This window comes from Orcinus orca, chromosome 5, assembly GCF_937001465.1.
Source record: "Orcinus orca chromosome 5, mOrcOrc1.1, whole genome shotgun sequence".
NCBI lineage: Eukaryota > Metazoa > Chordata > Mammalia > Artiodactyla > Delphinidae > Orcinus > Orcinus orca.
Genome location: NC_064563.1, coordinates 41,824,166 through 41,849,565, shown reverse-complemented (window position 1 = coordinate 41,849,565; position 25,400 = coordinate 41,824,166). Strand labels below are relative to the sequence as shown.

Below are 25,400 nucleotides of genomic sequence, written 5' to 3'. Positions count from 1 at the left end.
TTTTGAAAATAAATTATTTTACTACAAATAATCAAATTATACATTAATTTGATAGAGTATTTTTGGAATTTGTTCTTCCTTGTGTTTTTAAGGATTTTGTTGAACACATTGTTCTTAGGAATAGTCCATGGTCAACACAACATTTAGTTGCTAAGAATTTTCAGTATTTATATTTCTTATGAGGTTCATCCTTCTAAAACATAGGAACTGAAAACCAAAGCTACCAGATTACATACCACAAAGTAAAAGAATTTATTTACTTTTCAAAGATTATATAAATTCTATTTTAGTGTTATAATTATAGATGTACTATATTTATACTATCATTTTTGAAATTTCTGAAATAAAATCATTTCTAAAAGAAATAGAGAGGGCAGACAGCAAAAGCAAGAAGAACTACAATCCTGCAGCCTGTGGAACAAAAACCACATTCACAGCAAGACAGACGAGATGAAAAAGCAGAGGGCTACGTACCAGATGAAGGAAAAAGATAAAACCCCAGAAAAACAACTAAATGAAGGGAGACAGGCAACCTTCCAGAAAAATAATTCACAATAATGATAGTGAAGATGATCTAGGACCTCAGAAAAAGAATGGAGGCAAAGATCGAGAAGATGCAAGAAATGTTTAACAAAGACCTAGATGAATTAAAGAACAAACAAACAGAGATGAACAATACAATAACTAAAATGCAAACTACACTAGAAGGAATCAATAGCAGAATAACTGAGGCAGAAGAACGGATAAGTGACCTGGAAGACAGAATGGTGGAATTCACTGCTGCAGAACAGAATAAAGAAAAAAAAAAAGAAAATAAATGAAGACAGCCTAAGAGACTTCTGGGACAACATTAAAGGCAACAACATTCGCATTATAGGGGTCCCAGAAGGAGAAGAGAGAGAGAAAAAAAGAAAATATTTGAAGAGATTATAGTCGAAAACTTCCCTAACATGGGAAAGGAAATAGCCACCCAACTCTAGGGAGCACAGAGAGTCCCACACAGGATAAACCCAAGGAGAAACACTCCGAGACACATAGTAATCAAATTGGCAAAAACTAAGGACAAAGAAAAATTATTGAAAGCAGCAAGGGAAAAATGACACATAACATACAAGGGAACTCCCATAAGGTTAACAGCTGACTTCTCAGCAGAAACGCCACAAGCCAGAGGGAGTGGCATGATACACTTAAAGTGATGAAAGGGAAGAACCTACAACCAAGATTACTCTACCCGGCAAGGATCTCACTCAGATTCGATGGAGAAATCAAAAGCTTTACAGAGAAGCAAAAGCTAAGAGAATTCAGCACCACCAAACCAGCTCTACAACAAATGCTAAAGGAACTTCTCTACGTGGGAAACACAAGAGAAGAAAAGGACCTACAAAAACAAACCCAAAACAATTAAGAAAATGGTCATAGGAACATACATATCGATAATTACCTTAAACATGAATGGATTAAATGCACCAACCAAAAGACACAGGCTTGCTGAATGGATACAAAAACAAGACCCATATATATGCTGTCTACAAGAGACCCACTTCAGACCTAGGGACACATACAGACTGAAAGTGAGGGGATAGAAAAAGATATTCCATGCAAATGGAAATCAAAAGAAAGCTGGAGTAGCAATACTCATATCAGATAAAACAGACTTTAAAATAAAGAATGTTACAAGAGACAAGGAAGGACACTACATAATGATCAAGGGACCAACCCAAGAAGAAGATATAACAATTATAAATATATATGCACCCAACATAGGAGCACCTCAATACATAAGGCAACTGCTAACAGCTATAAAAGAGGGAATTGACAGTAACACAATAATAATGGGGGACGTTCACACCTCACTTACACCAATGGACAGATCATCCAAAATGAAAATAAATAAGGAAACAGAAGCTTTAAATGACACAATAGACCAGATAGATTTAAGTGATATTTATAGGACATTCCATCCAAAAACAGCAGATTACACTTTCTTCTCAAGTGCGCACAGAACATTCTCCAGGGTAGATAACATCTTGGGTCACAAATCAACGCTTAGTAAATTTAAGAAAATTGAAATCATATCAAGCATCTTTTCTGACCACAACGCTATGAGATTAGAAATGAATTATAGGGGAAGAACCATAAAAAACACAAACACATGGAGGCTAAACAATACTTTACTAATTAATCAAGAGATCACTGAAGAAATCAAAGAGGAAATCAAAAAATACCTAGAGAAAAATGACAATGAAAACACGATGATCCAAAACCTATCGGATGCAGCAAAAGCAGTTCTAACAGCTATACAAGCCTAACTCAAGAAACAAGAAAAATCTCAAATAAACAATCCAACCTTACACCTAAAGCAACTAGAGAAAGAAGAACAAAACCCAAAGTTAGCACAAGGAGAGAAATCACAAAGATCAGAGCAGAAATAAATGAAATAGAAACAAAGAAAACAATAGCAAAGATCAATAAAACTAAAAGCTGGTTCTTTGAGAAGATACACAAAATTGATAAACCATTAGCCAGGCTCATCAAGAAAAAGAGGGAGAAGACTCAAACCAATAAAATTAGAAATGAAAAAGGAGAAGTTACAACAGACACCGCAGAAATATAAAGCATCCTGAGACTACTACAAACAACTCTATGCCAATAAAATGGAAAACCTGGAAGAAATGGACAAATTCTTAGGAAGGTATAACCTTCCATGATTGAACCAGGAAGAAATAGAAAATATGAACAGACCAATCACAAGGAATGAAATTGAAACTGTGATTAAAAATCTTCGAACAAACAAAACTCCAGGACCAGATGGCTCCACAGGTGAATTCTATCAAACATTTAGAGAAGAGCTAATACCCATCCTTCTCAAACTCTTCCAAAAAATTGTGGAGGAAGGAACACTCTCAAACTCATTCTATGAGGTCACCATCACCCTGATACCAAAACCAGACAAAGATACTACAAAAAAAGAAAATTACAGACCAATATCACTGATGAATATAGATGCAAAAATCCTCAACAAAATACTAGCAAACTGAATGCAACAACACATTAAAAGGATTATACACCATGATCAAGTAGGATTTATCCCAGGGATGCAAGGATTCTTCAATATACACATATGAATCAATGTGATACACCATATTAACAAATCGAAGAATAAAAACCATATGATCATCTCAATAGATGCATAAAAAGCTTTTGACAAAGTTAAACACCGATTTATGATAAAAACTCTCCAGAAAGTGGGCATAGAGGGAACCTACTTCAACATAATAAAGGCCATATATGACAAACCCACAGCAAACATCATTCTCAATGGTGAAAAACTGAAAGCATTTCCTCTAAGATCAGGAACAAGACAAGGAAGTCCACTCTCACCACTATTATTCAACATAGTTTTGGAAGTCCTAGACATGGCAATCAGAGAAGAAAAAGAAATAAAAGGAATAGAAATTGGAAAAGAAGAAGTAAAACTGTCACTGTTTGCAGATGACATAATACTATACATAGAGAATCTTAAAGATGGCACCAGAAAACTACTAGAGCTAATCAATGAATCTGGTAAAGTTGCAGGATTCAAAATTAATGCTCAGAAATCTCTGGCATTCCTATACACTAATGATGAAAAATCTGAAAGAGAAATTAAGGAAACACTCCCATTTACCATTGCAACGAAAAGAATAAAATACCTAGGAATAAACCTACCCAGGGAGACAAAAGACCTGTATGCAGAAAACTATAAGACACTGATGAAAGAAATTAAAGATGATACAAACAGATGGAGAGATATACCATGTTCTTGTATTGGAAGAATCAATATTGTGAAAATGACTCTACTACCCAAAGCAATCTACAGATTCAATGCAATCCCTATCAAATTACCAGTGGTATTTTTTACAGAACTAGAACAAAAATTCTTAAAATTTGTATGGAAATACAAAAGACCCCAAATAGCCTAAGCAGTCTTGAGGGAATAAAACGGAGTTGGAGGAATCAGACTCCCTGACTTCAGACTATACTACAAAGCTACAGTAATCAAGACAATGTGGTACTGGCACAAAAACAGAAACGTAGATCAATGGAACAAGATAGAAAGCCCAGAGATAAACCCACGTACCTGTGGTCAACTAATCTATGACAAAGGAGTCAAGGATATACTATGGAGAAAAGACAGTCTCTTCAATAAGTGGTGCTGGGAAAACTGGACAGCTACATGTGAAAGAATGAAATTAGAACCCTCCCTAACACCATACACAAAAATAAACTCAAAATGGATTAGAGACCTAAATGTAAGGCCAGACACTATAAATATCTTAGAGGAAAACACAGGAAGAACACTTTTTGACATAAATCACAGGAAGATCTTTCTTGATCCACCTCCTAGAGTAATGGAAATAAAAACAAAAATAAACAAATGGGACCTAATGAAACCTAAAAGCTTTTGCACAGCAAAGGAAACCATAAACAAGATGAAAAATAAATAAATAAATAAAAGAAATAGTACTCTGGATATTTTACAGGGGCATTTTCTTATCATTTGTTTTCTAATATTTTCTTTCTCACTTATATAAGGCATAAGCAGTCCAGAATTTCAAAGTTACTCAACTGTCTTTTTGAACCTAAAATTTATTATTTATTTATTTATTATACAGCAGGTTCTTATTAGTTATCTATTTTATACATATTAGTGTATATATGTCAATCCCAATAATCTTATGAAACATTTTCAATGCTGTTTCTTCCAGACAGATAATAAAGAGATAATAAGACAAAAAGTTCAGAGAATATTAAGTTACTATATTTGAATAATCAGGGAGAGCTTTAATACCTGGATAGGGAAGTTTCTTACTGAGATAAAGAAACATTTAATATATTTAAAAATATTTACAGGTCCTTCAATATAGGCCAGAAAAGTAGCTGAGAAAAATTGCAGTAGACCATACCAACACATCCAAATTACTGCCCAGAGTCACAGGGGGTCTTTCTAAATTCTTACAGTCTGTTTAATGTTTACCATCTTACATGAGCTTTTCTTTGTAGCTGTCCATCTCAGTCACTGCCTTCTGAAGTTTTAGCCCACGTGCTTCAATCTCACACTGTAAATCTGGAATGACATAATGTGTTCTTCTGATTAGTACATTTTAAGTGTCCAGATATTTTCATAGAGTAAACCACATTCTTTTAGCATTGCCACTCACCTCCTGAAGAATAATGCAGCTGTTTGTTCCACTTTGCTTGGATGACCATATGTAGCTCATCCCTACTCTGAAATCCCACAGAATTAATAGGTTTTGACAGACTCAATTTATTGGCCTCTTTCTGCCCCCAACGTCATGTTAATTTTCAAACAGCTAATAGGCTAAATTTTACTGATGTTTTCAAAGGAAATTTATGTCACTGGCACACATATGAATTTTTGGTCATATGGCTCACTTCTGAAACACTTGACTTTCTGAGCTAGCTCTTGTGGCCTGGAACTTAGAAGTATTGCTAAGGCCTCCCAGTAGAACTGAAATAGATAAATCACGTGCAAGGCTTCCAGTAAAGAATCTGTTAACTCTGGGTAGTGTCTAATAGGCATTTTAATGACTTTCAAGCCAAGAAAATACAAGCAGGCAATTGGCTTTCACAGAGTCTTGAGCTGAGGAATTCAAGTAGTATTTGAGAAATATTATTCAGGCAGCCACGTCTCACATGTGTGGATGCAGAACTGAAACTAAAGCAGAAAGAACATACGGCTTGAATGATCTGAGACCCACCATTAGCCTGTGTGTGTGGACTAAGATCTGAACCCCAGCCCCAATAACAGCCCTTGTTGGTACTCTTTTTGGGAAAAGGTGGAAAACAAATTTACACAGGTGGATTAACTGACTTCTATGAAGAAAATAATTTTAAACATTAATAACATATTTTTAATAGTAAACTTTAAAATCTTTTTTAAAAACTTTTGATAGATCTTTATTGGAGTATAATTGCTTCACAATAAATACTGTGTTAGTTGATGTTGCACAACAAAGTGAATCAGCCATATGCATATACATGTCCCCATATCCCCTCCCTCTTGAGCCTCCCTCCCATCCTCCCTATCCCACCCCTCTAGGTCATCACAAAGCACTGAGCCGATCTCCCTGTGCTATGCTGCTGCTTCCAACCAGCCAATTATTTTACATTTGGTAGTGTACACATGTCGATGCTACTCTCACTTCGCCCCAGCTTCGCTCTCCCACCCCATGTCCTCAAGTCCATTTTCTATGTCTACCTCTTTATTCCTGCCCTGCAACTAGGTTCATCAATACCACCCTTTTATTTTTAGATTCCATATATATGCATTAGCATATGGTATTTGTTTTTCTCTTTCTGACTTACTTCACTCTGTATGACAGACTCTAGGTCCACCCACCTCACTACAAATAACTCAATTTCATTTCTTTTTATGGCTGAGTAATATTCCATTGTATATATGTGCCACATCTTCTTTATCCATTCATCTATCGATGGACATTTAGGTTGCTTCCATATCCTGGCTATTGTAAATAGTGCTGCAATGAACATTGTGGTACAGGTCTCTCTCTTTTTTTTTTTTTTTTTTTGCGGTACGCAGCCCTCTCACTGTTGTGGCCTCTCCCATTGTGGAGCACAGGCTCCGGACGCGTAGGCTCAGCTGCCACGGCTCATGGGCCTAGCTGCTCCATGGCATGTGGGATCTTCCCGGACTGGGGCACGAACCTGTGTTCCCTGCATCGGCAGGCAGACTCTCAACCACTGCACCACCAGGGAAGCCCACATGTCTCTTTTTGAATTATGGTTTTCTCAGGGTATATGCCCAGTAGTGGGATTGCTGGGTCATATGGCAGTTCTATATTTAGTTTTTTAAGGAACCTCCATACTGTTCTCCATAGTGGTTGTATCAATTTACATTCCCACCAACAGTGCAGGAGGGTTCCCTTTTCACCATACCCTTTCCAGCATTTATTGTTTCTAGATTTTTTGATAATGGTCATTCTGACTGGTATGAGGTGATACCTCATTGTAGTTTTGATTTGCATTTCTCTAATAATTAGTGATGTTGAGCATCTTTTCATGTGCCTCTTGGCCATCTGTATGTCTTCATTGGTGAAATGTGTATTTAAGTCTTCCACCCGTTTTTTAACTGGATTGTTTGTTTTTTTGATATTGAGCTCCATGAGCTATTTGTATATTTTGGAGATTAATCCTTTGTCTGTTGTTTCATCTGCAAATATTTTCTCCCATTCTGAGGGTTGTCTTTTTGTATTGTTTATGGTTTCTGTTGCTGTGCAAAAGCTTTTAAGTTTAATTAGTTCTCATTTGATTATTTTTGTTTTTATATCCATTACTCTAGGAGGTGGGTCAAAAAAGATCTTGCTGTGGTTTATGTCAAAGAGTGTTTTTCCTATGTTTTCCTCTAAGAGTTTTATAGTGTATTGTCTTACATTTAAGTCTTTAATCCATTTGGAGCTTATTTTTGGGTATGGTGTTAGGTAGTGTTCTAATTTCATTCTTTTACATGTAGCTGTCCAGTTTTCCCAGCACCACTTATTGAAGAGGTTGTCTTTTCTCCATTGTATGTTCTTGCCTCCTTTATCATAAACTAGGTGATCATATGTGCATGCGTTTATCTCTGGGCACTCTATCTTGTACCATTGATTTATATTTCTGTTTTTGTGCCAGTACCATACTCTCTTGATTACTGTAGCTTTGTGGTACAGTTTGAAGTCGGGGAGCCTGATTCCTCTAACTCCGTTTTTCTTTCTCAAGATTGCTTTGGTTATTCAGGGTCTTTTATTTCCATATGAATTGTAAGATTTTTTGTTCTATTTCTGTGAAGAAAGCCATTGGTAATTTGATAGGGATTGCACTGAATCTGTAGCTTGCTTTGGGTACTATAGTCATTTTCACAATATTGATTCTTCCAGTCCAAGGATATGGTATATTTCTCCATCTGTTTATGTCATCTTTGATTTCTTTCATCAGTGTCTTATAATTTTCTGAGTACAGGTCTTTTGTCTCCTTAGCTAGGTTTACTCCTAGGTACTTTCTTCTTTTTGTTGCAATGGTAAATGGGAGTGTTTCCTTAATTTCTCTTTCTGATTTTTTGTTGTTGGTGTACAGGAATGCCAGAGATTTCTGTGCATTAATTTTGTATCCTGCAACCTTACCAAATATCAGTGATATTGGTCTATAATTTTCTTTCTTTGTGATATATTTTTCTGGTTTTGTTATCAGGATAATGGTGGCTTCATAGAATGAATTTGGGAGTTAAACTTTAAAAACTTTATGCATCCATACAAATATATAAAATTTCTATACATATCTACAGTCTGCCTTCTTAACTTTGTTTCATGAAAATGAGGCAGTTCCTTAAATCAGAAAATAAAGTCACTCTAAACAAATGTTTTAATTAGAATTTACTAGATATTGGTATAAATTTTTATGTTTATTCAGCATGTTCACATATATTAATGTTGTCCCTCAAATTGCTACATAAGTGCAAACAGCCCCATTTTTCAGATGATGAGAAATGAGATTTTCTTTGATTCTCTTGCCTAGTATCTTACAGTGAATAAATGCATTAGCCAGCAGTCAAACTGACAAGATTTTAAACTCGGGTAAGGGGATCTATTTGAGAGAATGGCTCCTTAAATAAATAAATAATTCAATATGGACTTAACTTGGTAGATAATATTTGTATGGTACATCTTTTCCACTTATCAAGTGATATCATTATATGAGAGAAAAGATAAAATAACGTACACATAGAAAATTTAGTTTTGAGGGTAACCAGTTGAAACAAGGCAATCTCTAATGAATGTTGCATAATGTGTTGCTTTGTTATTAAGTACATGTGGGCTTCCAGAGGGTTCTATTCACACAGGCACAGCTAAAACATTTCTCCTATCCTCTGAAAAATGAGGGAAGGAAGTTGATGTTTGTTGATTGTATACTTATTCCAGGCAATGTGCAGGGTGCTTTCTCCTATTTCATTTAATTCATAGTCACAACTATCACGAAAAACAGATACACAAACACAGCCTGAAGGGGTTAGTGCACCACGGCTAGCCCGGAGGGAGTCCGGGAAAAAATCTGGACCTGCCAAAGAAGCAAGAGACTTTTTCTTCCCTCTTTGTTTCCTGGTAGGAGAGGAGAGAGGATTAAGAGCACTGCTTGAAGGAGCTCCAGAGACAGGCGTGAGCCGCGGCTAACAGCGCGGACCCCAGAGATGGGCATGAGATGCTAAGGCTGCTGCTGACAACACCAAGAAGCCTGTGTGCGAGCACAGGTCACTCTCCACACCTCCCTTCCGGGGAGACTGTGCAGCCCACCACTGCCAGGGTCCTGGGATCCAGGGACAACTTGCCCAGGAGAACGTACGATGCACCTCAGGCTGGTGCAACGTCACGCCAGCCTCTGCCGCCGCAGGCTCACCCCACACTACGTACCCCTCCCTCCCCCTGGCCTGAGTGAGCCAGAGCCCCCGAATCAGCGGCTCCTTTAATCCCGCCTGTCTGAGCGAAGAACAGACACCCTCCGGCTACCTACACGCAGAGGCGGGGCCAAATCCAAAGCTGAACCCTGGGAGCTGTGAGAACAAAGAAGAGAAAGGGAAATCTCTCCCAGCAGCCTCAGGAGCAGCGGATTAAATCTCCACAATCAACTTCATGTACCCTGCATCCGTGGAATACCTCAATACACAATGAATCATCCCAAATTGAGGAGGTGTACGTTGAGAGCAAGATTTATTATTTTTTCCCCTTTTCCTCTTTTTGTGAGTGTGTATGTGTATGCTTCTGTGTGAGATTTTGTCTGTATAGCTTTGCTTTCACCATTTGTCCTAGGATTCAATCTGTCCGTGATTTTTTTTACTTAAAAAATTTTTTTTCTTAATAATTATTTTTTTATTTGAATAACTTTATTTTATTTTACCTTACCTTATTTTATTTTCTTTTATCCTCTTTCTTTCTTTCTACTTTTTCTCCCTTTTATTCTGAGCCGTGTGGATGAAAGGCTCTTGGTGCTGCAGCCAGGAGTCAGTGCTGAGCCTATGAGGTGGGAGAGCCAACTTCAGGACACTGGTCCACAAGAGACCTCCCAGCTCCACATAATATCAAACGGTGAAAATCTCCCAGAAATCTCCATCTCAACACCAACACCAAGCTTCACTCAACGACCAGCAAGCTACAGTGCTGGACACCCTATGCCAAACAACTAGCAAGACAGGAACACAACCCCACCCATGAGCAGAGAGGCTGCCTAAAATCATAACAAGTCCACAGACACCCCAAAACACACCACCAGATGTGGACCTGCCCACCAGAAAGACAAGATCCAGAAGAAGAAGAAGAAAAAGAAAGGGACTGAGAAAATATTTGAAGAGATTATACTTGAACACTTCCCTAATATGGGAAAGGAAATAGTTAAGTCCAGGAAGCACAGAGAGTCCCATACAGGATAAATCCAAAGAGAAATATGCCAAGACACATATTAATCAAACTGTCAAAAATTAAATACAAAGACAACATATTAAAAGCAGCAAGGGAAAAACAACAAATAACACACAAGGGAATCCCCATAAGGTTAACAGCTGATCTTTCAGCAGAAACTCTGCAAGCCAAAAGGGACTGGTAGGACATATTTAAAGTGATGAAGGAGAAAAACCTACAACCAAGATTACTCTACCCAGCAAGGATCTCATTCAGATTTGATGGAGAAATTAAAACCTTTACAGACAAGCAAAACCTGAGAGAGTTCAGCATCACCAAACCAGCTTTACAACAAATGCTAAAGGATCTTCTCTAGGCAAGAAACACAAGAGAAGGAAAAGACCTATAATAACAAACCCAAAACAATTAAGAAAATGGGAATAGGAACATACATATCGATAATTACCTTAAATGTAAATGGACTAAATGCTCCCACCAAAAGACACAGACTGGCTGAATGGATACAAAAACAAGACCCATATATATGCTGTCTACAAGAGACCCACTTCAGACCTAGAGACACATACAGATTGAAAGTGAGGGGATGGAAAAAGATATTCCATGCAAATGGAAACCAAAAGAAAGCTGGAGTAGCAATTCTCATATTAGACAAAATAGACTTTAAAATAAAGACTATTAGAAGAGACAAAGAAGGACACTACATAATGATCAAGTGATCGATCCAAGAAGAAGATATAACAATTGTAAATATGTATGCACCCAACATAGGAGCACCTTGATACATAAGGCAAATACTAACAGCCATAAAAGGGGAAATTGACAGTAACACATTCATAGTAGAGGACTTTAACACCCCACTTTCACCAATGGACAGATCATCCAAAATGAAAATAAATAAGGAAACACAAGCTTTAAATGATACATTAAACAAGATGGACTTCATTAATATTTATAGGACATTCCATCCAAAAACAACAGAATACACATTTTTCTCAAGTGCTCATAGAACATTCTCCAGGATAGATCATATCTTGGGTCACAAATCAAGCCTTGGTAAATTTAAGAAAATTGAAATTGTATCAAGTATCTTTTCCAACCACAACGCTATGCAACTAGATATCAATCACAGGAAAAGATCTGTAAAAAATACAAACACATGGAGGCTAAACAATACACTACTTAATAACGAAGTAATCACTGAAGAAATCAAAGAGGAAATCAAAAAATACCTAAAAACAAATGACAATGGAGACACAATGACCCAAAACCTATGGGATGCAGCAAAGCAGTTCTAAGAGGGAAGTTTATAGCAATACAATCCTACCTTAAGAAACAGGAAACATCTCGAATAAAAAACCTAACCTTGCACCTAAAGCAATTAGAGAAAGAAGAACAAAAAAACCCCAAAGTTAGCAGAAGGAAAGAAATCACAAAGATTAGATCAGAAATAAATGAAAAAGAAATGAAGGAAACGATAGCAAAGATCAATAAAACTAAAAGCTGTTTCTTTGAGAAGATACACAAAATTGATAAACCATTAGCCAGACTCATCAAGGAAAAAAGGGAGAAGACTCAAATCAGCAGAATTAGAAATGAAAAAGGAGAAGTAACAACTGACACTGGAGAAATACAAAAGATCATGAGAGATTAGTACAAGCAACCTTATGCCAAAAAAATGGACAACCTGGAAGAAATGGACACGTTCTTAGAAACACACAACCTGCCAAGATTGAATCAGGAAGACATAGAAAATATGAACAGACCAATCACAAGCACTGAAATTGAAACTGTGATTAAAAATCTTCCAACAAACAAAAGCCCAGGACCAGATGGCTTCACAGGCGAATTCTTTCAAACATTTAGAGAAGAGCTAACACCTATCCTTCTCAAACTCTTCCAAAATATAGCAGAGGGAGGAACACTCCTGAACTCATTCTACGAGGCCACCATCACCCTGATACCAAAACCAGACAAGGATGTCACAAAGAAAGAAAACTACAGGCCAATATCACTGATGAACATAGATGCAAAAATCCTCAACAAAATACTAGCAAACAGAATCCAGCAGCACATTAAAAGGATCATACACCACGATCAAGTGGGGTTTATTCCAGGAATGCAAAGATTCTTCCATATACGCAAATCAATCAATGTGATACATCATATTAACAAATTGAAGGAGAAAAACCATATGGTCATCTCAATAGATGCAGAGAAAGCTTTCGAAAAAATTCAACACCCATTTATGATAAAAACCCTCCAGAAAGTAGGCATAGAGGGAACTTTCCTGAACATAATAAAGGTCATATGACAAACCCATAGCCAACATCGTTCTCAATGGTGAAAAACTGAAAGCATTTCCACTAAGATCAGGAACAAGACAAGGTTGCCCACTCTCACCACTCTTATTCAACATAGTTTTGGAAGTTTTAGCCACAGCAATCAGAGAAGAAAAGGAAATAAAAGGAATCCAAATCAGAAAAGAAGAAGTAAAGCTGTCACTGTTTGCAGATGACATGATACTATACATAGAGAATCCTAAAGATGCTACCAGAAAACTACTAGAGCTAATCAATGAATTTGGTAAAGTAGCAGGATACAAAATTCATGCACAGAACTCTCTGGCATTCCTATACACTAATGATGAAAAATCTGAAAGTGAAATCAGGAAAACACTCCCATTTACCAATGCAACAAAAAGAATAAAATATCTAGGAATAAACCTACCTAAGGAGACAAAAGACCTGTATGCAGAAAATTATAAGACACTGATGAAAGAAATTAAAGATGATACAAATAGATGGAGAGATATACCGTGTTCTTGGATTGGAAGAATCAACATTGTGAAAATGACTCTACTACCCAAAGCAATCTACAGATTCAATGCAATCCCCATCAAACTACCACTGTCATTTTTCACAGAACTAGAACAAAATTTGTATGGAAACACAAAAGACCCCGAATAGCCAAAGCAATCTTGAGAACGAAAAATGGAGCTGGAGGAATCAGGCTCCCTGACTTCAGACTACACTATAAAACTACAGTAATCAAGACAGTATGGTACTGGCACAAAAACAGAAATATAGATCAATGGAACAGGATAGAAAGCCCAGAGATAAACCCAGGCACATATGGTCACCTTATCTTTGATAAAGGAGGCAGGAATGTACAGTGGAGAAAGGACAGCCTCTTCAATAAGTGGTGCTGGGAAAACTGGACAGGTACATTGAAAACTATAAGATTAGATCACTCCCGAACACCATACACAAAAATAAGGTCAAAATGGATTAAAGACCTAAATGTAAGGCCAGAAACTATTAAACTCTTAGAGGAAAACATAGGCAGAACACTCTATGACATAAATCACAGCAAGATCCTTTCTGACCCACCTTCTAGAGAAATGGAACTAAAAAGAAAAATAAACAACTGGGACCTAATGAAACTTAAAAGCTTTTGCACAGCAAAGGAAACCATAAACAAGACCAAAAGACAACCCTCAGAATGGGAGAAAATATTTGCAAATGAAGCAACTGACAAAGGATTAATCTCCAAAATTTACAAGCAGCTCATGCAGTTCAATAACAAAAAAACAAACAACCCAAACCAAAAATGGGCAGAAGACCTAAATAGACATTTCTCCAAAGAAGATATACAGACTACTAACAAACACATGAAAGAATGCTCAACATCATTAATCATTAGAGAAATGCAAATCAAAACTACAATGAGATATCATCATCTCACACCAGTCAGAATGGCCAGCATCAAAAAATCTAGAAACAATAAATGCTGGAGAGGGTGTGGAGAAAAGGGAAAACTCTTTCACTGCTGGTGGGAATGTGAATTGGTACAGCCACTGTGGAGAACAGTATGGAGGTTCCTTAAAAAACTGCAAATAGAACTACCATATGACCCAGCAATCCCTCTACTGGGCATATACCCTGAGAAAACCATAATTCAAAAAGAGTCATGTACCAAAATGTTCATTGCAGCTCTATTTATAATAGCCAGGAGATGGAAACAACCTATGTGTCCATCATCGGATGAATGGATAAAGAAGATGTGGCGCATATATACAATGGAATATTACTCAGCCATAAAATGAAACGAAATTGAGCTATTTGTAATGAGGTGGATGGACCTAGAGTCTGTCATACAGAGTGAAGTAAGTGAGAAAGAGAAACAAATACCGCATGCTAACACATACATATGGAATTTAAGAAAGAAAAATGTCATGAAGAACCTAGGGGTAAGACAAGAATAAAGACACAGACCTACTAGAGAATGGACTTGAGGATATGGGGAGGGGGAAGGGTAAGCTGTGACAAAGTGAGAGAATGGCATGGACATATAGACACTACCTAATGTAAAATAGATAGCTAGTGGGAAGCAGCCGCATAGCACAGGGAGATCAGCTCAGTGCTTTGTGACCACCTAGAGGGGTGGGATAGGGAGGATGGGAGGGAGGGAGACGCAAGAGGGAAGAGATATGGGAACATATGTATATGTATCACTGATTCACTTTGTTATAAAGCAGAAACGAACACACCATTGTAAAGCAATTATACTCCAATAAAGATGTAAAAAAAAACAAAAAAAAAACAGATACACATTTTATTTTTACTAGAAGGCTCTAAGAATCAGAGTAATTAACTAACTTTTCAAAGGTCACAGAGCTAGTTAGAAGTGATCCCGAAAAAAAAAAAAAAAGTGATCCCGTGATTCAAACTGAGTTTGGCTTCATCACCAAGTCTTTATCTTTCTAACTCTCTTACACTGACTGTCAAAAATCTACAAGGAGATATGATATTTCTCCATGAAAATGTGGTTAGTGTGGCCATATATTTGTTTAGTATATCCTAGAATATTTAAAGAGGTATACTTAAGACAAATGAAAAGTATTATTTATTACTACATAAAATATGTAATGAATTAGTCTAATGTCTAATTCCAAGAGGTGGTTTAGATAGTTTAAAAATTAATACAATTAATGAAAGATATTAAGACAAATATGGTATCCTTGTGACTGACTTAAAAACACTGACATCAGAGAGAACAATTATACCTTTCTGTTAAATGTCCCTTGCTGCTTTTGTCAGGATATAATCCTAAACTAGATGAAGCATGGATCTGAGCCCACATGATAAATTCTGTTATTACTTCTAAATGCAGCTATTGTTAAGAGGAAGAACTGATTATCTTAAAAATAAACTCCAAAGAATTGGTTCCTGATATGTGAATTTTATGCTATTAATTCTCAATTACCTAATAATTGATAGAACAGTAGACAGTAAAAATGGTAGCTAATTCAAAACCCATTTTTACAGCATTGTGAAGTATTCTTAGGATCACATTTGAATATACTTGTGCATCAAAGTTCCAGAATTTACTGCATTTAAAGGAAAATAAACTACACAATCATGACCCAACTCAAGAAAGGAAAAGCTATTATACTTTCCAGTATTATTCTCTCTACATACCCACCTAAATCTCCCTTTCTCCCTATTTCAAGATAAACATAGATCCTTAGTCTTTAAATCACAGTACCCAATGAGTAGGGAAGCCAGTTCCTTCAGATTATTCACTATGTATTTACAGCTTCTCTAAGTAAAAACCGGGAAAGCAAATAAACGTTTTACTTTAAAACACAGAAACCTCTGGAGGTTGTCGTGTGGAAATATAAGTAATGTCAACAAATAAATCATTTTACTTAAGGAGAGAAGATACCACGTAGAATCAAGAAAAATAGATGTATTATGAATAATCCATAATGTAAACAGCCCACCAGTGTATAGTTAGAAGCTGGTTAATATATTTTCATTGTTTTCTTTTTACCTTTGAATATATTTTCTGTAATAAAGAAGTGCTAAGAATTATTTTTAAAATACATAGGACATATCTTTACTGTTCTGAATGAAGTATAAGCGTGTTATTGGTTTATTATTGGTTCTGATAGACCAGTGGGGTCCTTTTGTTTCTGGAAGCAGAGTGCCCAGTTCCTGTCCTTAATAAATAAAGGCACATAGTTCAGCTAAGCAGCAGAGAGATTAAGCCACCTGCATAAGACAGCTCCTTCAGTTCCTGATGCAAGGAGTTCTTAAATAAGTGTATTGTTCTGTGTAGTCCTTCTCTATAGTTAAATAAATTCAACTTCAATTTTCTGTCATTCAGCATGACATTGGATTATGAGGCAAAAGGCCCTGAATGCCTACGAAAAGAAAGGAAGCATTGGCTTTAAACACCGTGCAGATGTAAGGCGGAACCCATGGAAACAATCCAAAATTTACAACAGCAAATTCTACTATAATGTGACTGCGTTCCTTGCAGATATTAAATAAGAAGCAAATGATTTGAAATGAAGACAAAAAGGAGCTCTTAGCCTCTCTTCATATGAAGCCAGCTGCTTGCTGGATAGCATTACATAGGCATCAGATTTGGGGTAATTAGTCATTTAAGAGAATCCTGCTTTTCCAAAAGGTTTCTAGGATCTACAAATACAAAAGGTATTCATAGTTAGCTATTTTATAGCAGGATATAAAACTACAGTCACTTGGAGGGTATATTAAGTTAGTATACTGTTTGAGAAAACAATAAACAAAATCTTTATAGTGGAAAGATATTTCAAGCTTAAAACTTTCTGGATAAAGAAAACACCAAAAAATTAAAAAAAAATCTGACTCAAAGTGCAATATGAAAGAAAATGATTCCAGGTTCAAGCAGCAGATTGGAGGAACAAGCAGGCAGGAGAATTGGCACCCAGAAATCCAGATCCAGGAGAATTGTTTTAATGAAAAGGTGAAGGCTATATATATATTTAAAATGGTACAGATAATTGATGAAAAGGAAAAACAAAAACTCCCTGCTCTTTTAATACACTCCTAAGACAGGGTAACATAGAGGTGGAGTGCAGGAACTCTAAAGCCAGACTGCCTAACTTCAAATCCTGGCTCTGCTTCCTCCTCACTAAGTGACTTTAGGTATTTTAGTTTCTTAATCTATAAAATGGTTATTACAGCATAGGATTGTTCTGGGAATTAAGTTACTTAATATATGTAAGGAGGAGAACAGTGCCAGGCACACATAACTACTGGTTATCATCATTGGGGGTGGTAATAAGGCCACCCCCCCTCCCCCCACTTCTGTTCTGAGTCTCATCACTTTTTGCCTGAGGACCTCATTCTTGCGGTTGGGCCTGGTGTCATCAGTGGTTATCTTTGTATGGGGAAGAGTAAAAATGAAGGTTTTTACATATTAAAAAAAAGAACTACAGAGTAACTATGACAAAATGTTAAAACTTGTAAAATACAGGTGATGGATCCACACACATTTGTTATATTATTCTCCGTATTTTTCAGTGTTTGACTATTTTATAGATGTATTGTTTAGGGAGGGGTCTTGCTTGTACAGATCAAGAATAGTATGTTCTGTACTAAGGAGTCTAATCAACTCAGTTCTGTGTGTCCAGGGTACAAAAGAACATAAGGGGAATAGAACTTGATGGGGGTGGGGGATGAGGTTGAAACTGTAAAAACAAGCTATCTGATTTTGTGAATAAGGAGCAGAGAAATTCAGTCGCAGTTGAAGGGGGATATGGTAATGAGGAAGGTTCTTTATTCTGTTTTTGTTTTAAGATATCAGGACATATTTATTTGCATTTAATTAGAGAGTGCCCACACTTGTGAATTTAATGTATGCCTTCTAACCTGTACCTATGTGTGAAAAAACAGTACTTTTTGCAGGTGTTTTAAAAAACTACACAAATGATGTTAAGCTATAAATCTCATTTTAATTCTTACTTTTTTCACTACATTGTTTTTGAGATCTATCCATATAGCTATATGTAGATATGACTTATTCCTTTCTGACTGATATGTAATATTTAATTGTGTGCACATACCACATTTTACTGATCTAGTCCAATAGTGATGAAACCTAGGCTGCTTACAACTTAGTATCACAACAAATAATCCTGCAATAAAAGCTTTTTACCAGAGGTGGGATCAAGATGGCAGAGTAGAAGGACCCTGAGCAGTCGGGCAGGAGCAGAACCAGTTCCACAGTGGAGACTACCATCGCCACCATGGCCATGAGAACACGCACTTGGGAAGGAGTGGAACCAGCTCAGTAGTGTGACTCAACCCCTCCAGCCCTGACCCAGCTTCTAACCAAGGCGTGCATACCAGGGAAAAAGTGGAACCAGCTCAGAAGTGCAGCCCGAATCCTTCAGGCCACAGCCACGCCCCCAACTAAGCTGGAGACTGCCATCACATGAGGGAGAAGCTGAACTCCTTTGGGGCTCTTGCTCCAGTCCATTGGGCCCTGGCCCAACCCCTGATAGGGTGCTGACTTCCATGGAGCCTAGGAAGAGCCCTGGCTCACATCTGGTTCTAGTTCCAGCCCCTCCGAATCCAGCCCTAACTTGCACCACAGTGGCAGCTGTCAGTGCCCCCTGCGGGAAGATCTGGCCTGTGCTCACTTCAGATCCAGCTCTCCTAGCAAAGCCACTGGACACATGCATACTATATAGGGACACTTCCACATAGCAACATGCCTTCAAGACAAGGATAGGTAAATGGTTCACTTAATTTCATAGAAAACAACAGAGAAAATTAAACAGAATGAGAAGACAGAGGAATATGTTTCAAATGAAAGAACAAGATAAATCCCCTGAAAAACTCTAAAGAAACAGAGATAAATAATTATCTGGTAAAGAGTTCAAAGCAATAGTAATAAGAATGCTAACTGAACTTCAGAAAAAAAAATAGATGAACACAATGAGAACTTCAACAAAGAAGTAGAAAATATAAAAAAGAACCAGTCAGAGCTGAAGAATACAGTAACTAAAGTGAAAAATATACTAGAAGGAATTAACAGCAAAATTATGTGACACAGAATGCATAAGTGGTCTGAAAGATAGAACAGTGGAAATTGCCCAATCAGAACAGCAGAAAGAAAAACAAATTTAAAGAAATGAGAATAGTTTAAGGGACCTCTAGGACAACATCAAGTGTACTAACATTTGCATTACAGGGGTCACAGAAGGAAAAGAGAGAGAAAAAGGGGTAGAAAATGTAGTTGATGAAATTATGGTTGAAAACTTCTCTAACCTGAAGAAGCAAACAGATATCCAAGTATAAAAAGCACAGAGAACCCCATACAATATGAACCCAAAGAGACCCACACTAAGATATATCATAATTAAAATGACAAAAGTTAAAGAGAAAATTTTAAAGGCAGCAAGAGAAAAACAAAGAGTCACATACAAAGGAACACCCATAAGTTTACCAGCTGATTTTTCAGCAGAAACTTTGCAGTCCAGAAAGGAGTGGCATGATATATTTAAAGTGCTGAAAATAAAAAACCTAAAACCTAGGATACACTACCCAGAAAGTATATCATTCAGAATTAGAGAGATAAAGAGCTTCCCAGACAAGGAAAACTAAGAGTTCATCAATACTAAACTGACCTTACAAGAAATGTTAAAGGGTCTTCTTTAGGTAAAAAAGAAAAGGCTACAACCAGAAATAAGAAAACCTAGGAAGGGAAAAATCCCACTGGTAAAGGCAAATAGATAGTAAAGGCAGTGGACCAACAACTTAAATAAGCTAGTATGAATGATAAAAGATAAAAATTGCAAAATCAACTAAAACTGCAATAAATAGCTAAGGGATAGGCATGAAAATGTAAAATATGACATCAAAAACACAAACTGGGGAGGGGGAGGGAGTAAAAATTGTAGATCTTTTAGAATGTGTTTGAACTTAAATGACTATCAGCTTAAAACAAGTAGATATAGTTATAGGCCAATATATATAAACTCCACGGTAACCACAAATCAAAAAACCTACAATAGATACACAAAAATTAGAGAGAAAGAAATGCAAACATAACACTAAAGAAAATCATCAAACCACAAAGGGAAGAGACTAAAAGAAGAACAGAGAAGAACTACAAAAATGTCTGGAAAACAAGTAACAAAATGGCAATAAGTAATCACTTTAAATGTCAATGGACTAAATGCCCCAATCAAAACACATAGGGTGGCTAACTGGATTAAACACAAGACCCATATATGCTGCCTACAAGAGACTCACTTCAGAGATTAAAAACACACACAGACTGAAAGGGAGGGGATGAAAAAAGATATTTCATGCAAATGGAAACCATAAGAAAGTGGGGGTAGGAATACTCATAACAGACAAAGTAGACTTTAAAACAAAGTCTACAGGGACTTCTCTGGTTGTCCAGTGGTCAAGACTCCATGCTTCCACTGCAGGGGGCATGGGTTCAATCCTGGGTTGGGGAACTAAGATCTCACATGCCACACAGTATGGCCAAAAAACAAAACAAAACACAAAAACAAACCCAAAGTCTACAATAAAAGACAAAAAGGGGCATTATATAATGATATAGATCAGCACAAGGGGAGAATATAACATTTGTAAACATATATGCACCTAATATAGAAGTACCTAAATATATAAAGCAAATATTAACAGGTATAAAGGGAAAAATTGATGGTACAACAATAATACTAGGGGACTTTAACACCCCACTTATATCAATGGACAGATCATCCAGACAGAAAATCAATAAGGAAACACTGGCCTTAAATGACACAGAAGACCAGCTGGACTTAACAGATATCTATAGGACATTTCATCCCAAAACAGCAGAATACACATTCTTCTCAAGTGCACATGGAATGTTCTCCAGGATAGATCACACGCTATGACACAAAACAAGTCTCAATAAATTAAGGAAGATGCAAATTATATCAAGCATCTTTTCTGACCACAACAGTATGAAATTAGAAATAAGTAACAGGAAGAAAAATGGAAAAAACACAAACATTGGAGACTAAACAACATGCTACTAAAAAACCAAGGATTCAACAAAGGAATCAAAGAGGAAATCAGAAAATACCTAAGACAAATGAAAATTAAAAACACAACTTTCCAAAATCTAGGGGATGCAGCAAAAGCAGTTCCAAGAGGAAAGTTTAGAGTGATACAGGCCCACCTGAAGAAATAAGACAAATCTCAAATAAACAACACAACCTACCATTTAAAGGAATTAGAAAAAGAACAAACAAAACCCAAAGTCAGCAGAAAAAAAGGAAATAAATAAAGCTGAGTGGAAATAAATAAAACAGAAAAAAAGTAGAAAAGATTGATGAACACAAGAGCTATTTTTTGAAAGACAAACAAAATTGCTAAGCCTTTAGCCAGTCTCATTAAAAAAAAAAAAAAGAGGACTCAAAATTAGAAATGAAAGAGAAGTTACAACTGATATCACAGAAATACAAACAAGAGAAACAGAATGCTACGAACAGTTATATGCCAACAAATTGGGACAACCTAGAAGAAATGAATAAATTCCCAGAAGCATACAAGACTGAATCAGGAAGAAATAGATAATCTGAACAGACCTATTACTAGTATTGAAATTGAATAAGTAATCAAACTTCCAGCAAACAAAAGTCCATAATCAGACAGGTTCACAAGGCAATTCTACCAAACATGTAAAGAAGAGTTAATAGCTGTCCTTCTCAAACTATTCCAAAAGATTGAGGAGGAGGGAAAACTCCCAAACTCATTTTATAAGGCCACTATTACCCTGATACCAAAACCAAACAAAGATACTACAAAAAAAGAAAATTACACACCAATATCTCTGATGAATATAGATGCAAATGTCCTCAACAAAGTATTAGCAAAGTGAATTCAACAATACATAAAAAGGATCACACATCATGATCATGGGATTTAACCCAGGGATGCAAGGATGGTCCAATACCTGTAAATTTATCTATGTGAAATTGTGATATACATCAACAACATAAAGGACGAAAATGACATGATCATCTCAACAAATTCAGAAAGAGCATTTGACAAAATTCAACATTAATTCATAATAAAAATTCTCATCAAAGTTGTTATAGAGAGAACATACCTTAACATAATAAGGGCCATTTATGACAAACCCAAGCTAACATTATAGTTAATGGTGAAAAGCTGAAAACTTTTGTTCTAAGATCAGGAACAAGACTAGGATGCTCATTCTTGCCATTTATATTTAACATGGTATGGGAAGTCCTAGCCACAGCAATCAGATGATAAAAAATAAATAAATAAAAGGAATACAAATTGGAAAGGAAGAAGTAAAATTGTCACTATTTGCAGATGACATGATATTATATACAGAAAATACTAAAGTATCCATCAAAAAAGCTATTAGAACTAATAAATTATTCAGTAAAATTGCAGGATATAAGATAAATATACAGTAATCTGTTGCTTTTCTATACACTAATAATGAACTATCAGGAAGAAAAATTAAGAAAACAATCCATTTGCAATTGCATCAAAAAGAATAAAATACCTAGGAATAAATTTAACCAAGGAGGTGAAAGACCAATACTCTGCAAACTATAAGACATTGTTGAAGGACACTGTGTTCATGGATTGGAAGAATTAATATTGTTAAAATGTCCATACTACTCAAAGAAATCTACAGATTTAGTGTAATCCCTGTCAAAATACTCATGACATTTTCCACAGAACTGGAACAAATAATCCTAAAATTTGTATGGAATCACAAAAGACCCTGAATAGCCAAAGCAATGTTCAGAAAAAAGAACGAAGGTGGAGGTACCATGATCCTTGACTTTGGAGTATGCTGCAAAGCTACAGTATTCAAAGCAGTATGGTACTGGCACAAAAACAGACACACAGATCAATGGAACCAAATAGAGAGCTCAGAAATAAACCCATGCACATATGGTCAATGAATCTATGACCAAGGAGAAAAGAATATACAATGGGGAAAAGACAGTCTCTTCAACAAGTAGTATTGGGAAAACTAGAAAGCTACAGGAAAAAGAATGAAATTAGAACATTTTCTCATACCACATACAAAAATAAACTCAAAATGAATTAAAGATATAAATGTAAGATCAGAAACCATAAAACTCCTAGAAGAAAACAGGCAGTACACTCTTTGACATAGGTCTTAGAGTTTTGTTTTGTTTTTTTTTTTTTTGGATCCGTCTCCTTGGGCAAGGGAAACAAAAGCAAAAATAAACAAATGGGACATAATAAAACTTAAAACATTTTGCACAGCAAAGGAAACCATCAACCAAATGAAAAGGCAACCTACTTACTGAATGCGAGAAGATATTTGCAAATGATATGTCTGATAAGGGGTTAATATCCAAAACATACAAAGAACTAATATAACTCAATATTAAAACAGACAACATGATTTAAAAATGGGCAGAAAACCTGAATAGGCATTTTTCTAAAGAAGACATACAGATGGCTCACAGACACATGAAAAGATGCTCAGCATCACTAATTATCAGGGAAATGCAAATCAAACAAATGAGATATCACCTCACAACTGTCAGTACAGCTATTGTCAAATGACAAAAAATGTTAAGTGTTGATGAGGATGTGTTGAAAAGGGAACCCTCGTGCACTGTTGGTGTGACTGTAAACTGGTACAGCAACTATGGAAAACAGTACGGAAGTTCCTTAAAAACAGAAAAATAGAACTGCCATATGATCCAGCAATTCCACTCCTGGGTATATATCCAAAGAAAACAAAATGTGAAATTTGAAAAAAATATATGCACCCTAATGTTCATAGCAGCATTATTTACGATAGCCAAGATATGGAAGCAACCTAAGTGCCTGTCAATAGATGAATGTATAAAGAAGAAGTGGTATATATATATATATATATATATACAATGAAATATTAGCCATAGAAAAGAATGAAATTTTGCCATTTGCGGCAGCATGGATTGAGCTGGAGGGTATTATGCTTAGTGAAATAAGTCAGACAGAGAAAGACAAATACTGTATGTTATCACTTATGTGTGGAATCTAAAAAATAAAAAAAATGAACAAATAATAAAACAGAAACAGACTCACAGATACAAAGAACAAACTATTGGTTACCAGTTGGAAGAGGTGTGAAGGGAGGGGCAAAATGCGGGAAGGAGATCAAACTACTACATACAAAATAAATTAGATACAAGAATGGGAATAAGACACAGCACAGGGAATATAGTCAATATTTTATAATAACTTTAAATGGAGTATATTCTATAAAAGTATGGAATCACTCTGTTGTACACTTGAAACTAATATAATATTGCTAAGTCAGCTATACTTCAATTAAAAATAAATAAATAAATAATTTTAAAAAAGCTTTTAACCCATCTTCTTGTCTACTTATAACAGAGTTTTTCTGTAGTATAATCCCTGGAGCGAACTCATGAGGTCATAGGGATACACATACTTAAATAATGCCAAATGGTTCCCAGGATGGAGGCACCAGCTTACACCATCAGCTCACTGAATGACGGTTCTTGCTTTCCTGATATTTACTAGAAGAGGTATTAAAAAAAATCTTTTTTTTAGGGTGCAAAGGTAGTGCCTCATTGTTGGTTTAACTTGCAGTTCTCTGCTTACTACTGAAGCTGATCATGTCATTTTATACTTCTTAGTCATTCATATTTCCCTTTTCATGATTTGCCTTTTCCCCAGTCTCTTTTCTATCCATTTCAATAGTTTTCTTCATCCTCTGCAGAAATAGCACTTTTCAAGGTTATGAATGACTCTATGTTGGCAATTCCAAAATTTAATTCTCTGTTATTATCTAATTCAAACTTTCAGCAGCGTTTGACACAATTGTTTACTTTTTTTTGCTTTATTTATTTTTTAACATCTTTATTGGAGTATAATTGCTTTACAATGGTGTGTTAGTTTCTGCTGTATAACAAAGTGAATCAGCTATAGATATACATACATCCTCATATCTCCTCCCACTTGCATCTCCTTCCCACCCCTCTAGGTAGACAAAAAGCACTGAGCTGATCTCCCTGTGCTATGTGGCTGCTTCCCACTAGCTATCTATTTTACATTT

General features: G+C 36.1%; 1 protein-coding gene across 5 annotated transcripts in view; it reads right to left on the bottom strand.

Moving 5' to 3' along the window:
• The window catches only part of LEKR1 (leucine, glutamate and lysine rich 1), a 273,093-nt gene that overhangs the window by 79,994 nt on the left and 167,699 nt on the right, over nucleotides 1-25,400 (bottom strand). For all 5 annotated transcript variants that reach the window (XM_049709738.1, XM_049709737.1, XM_049709736.1 and 2 more), the window contains exon 10: nucleotides 5,026-5,107. In XM_049709738.1, the coding sequence (XP_049565695.1) occupies nucleotides 5,026-5,107 (82 nt within the window). The remainder of the gene's footprint in view (nucleotides 1-5,025; nucleotides 5,108-25,400) is intronic.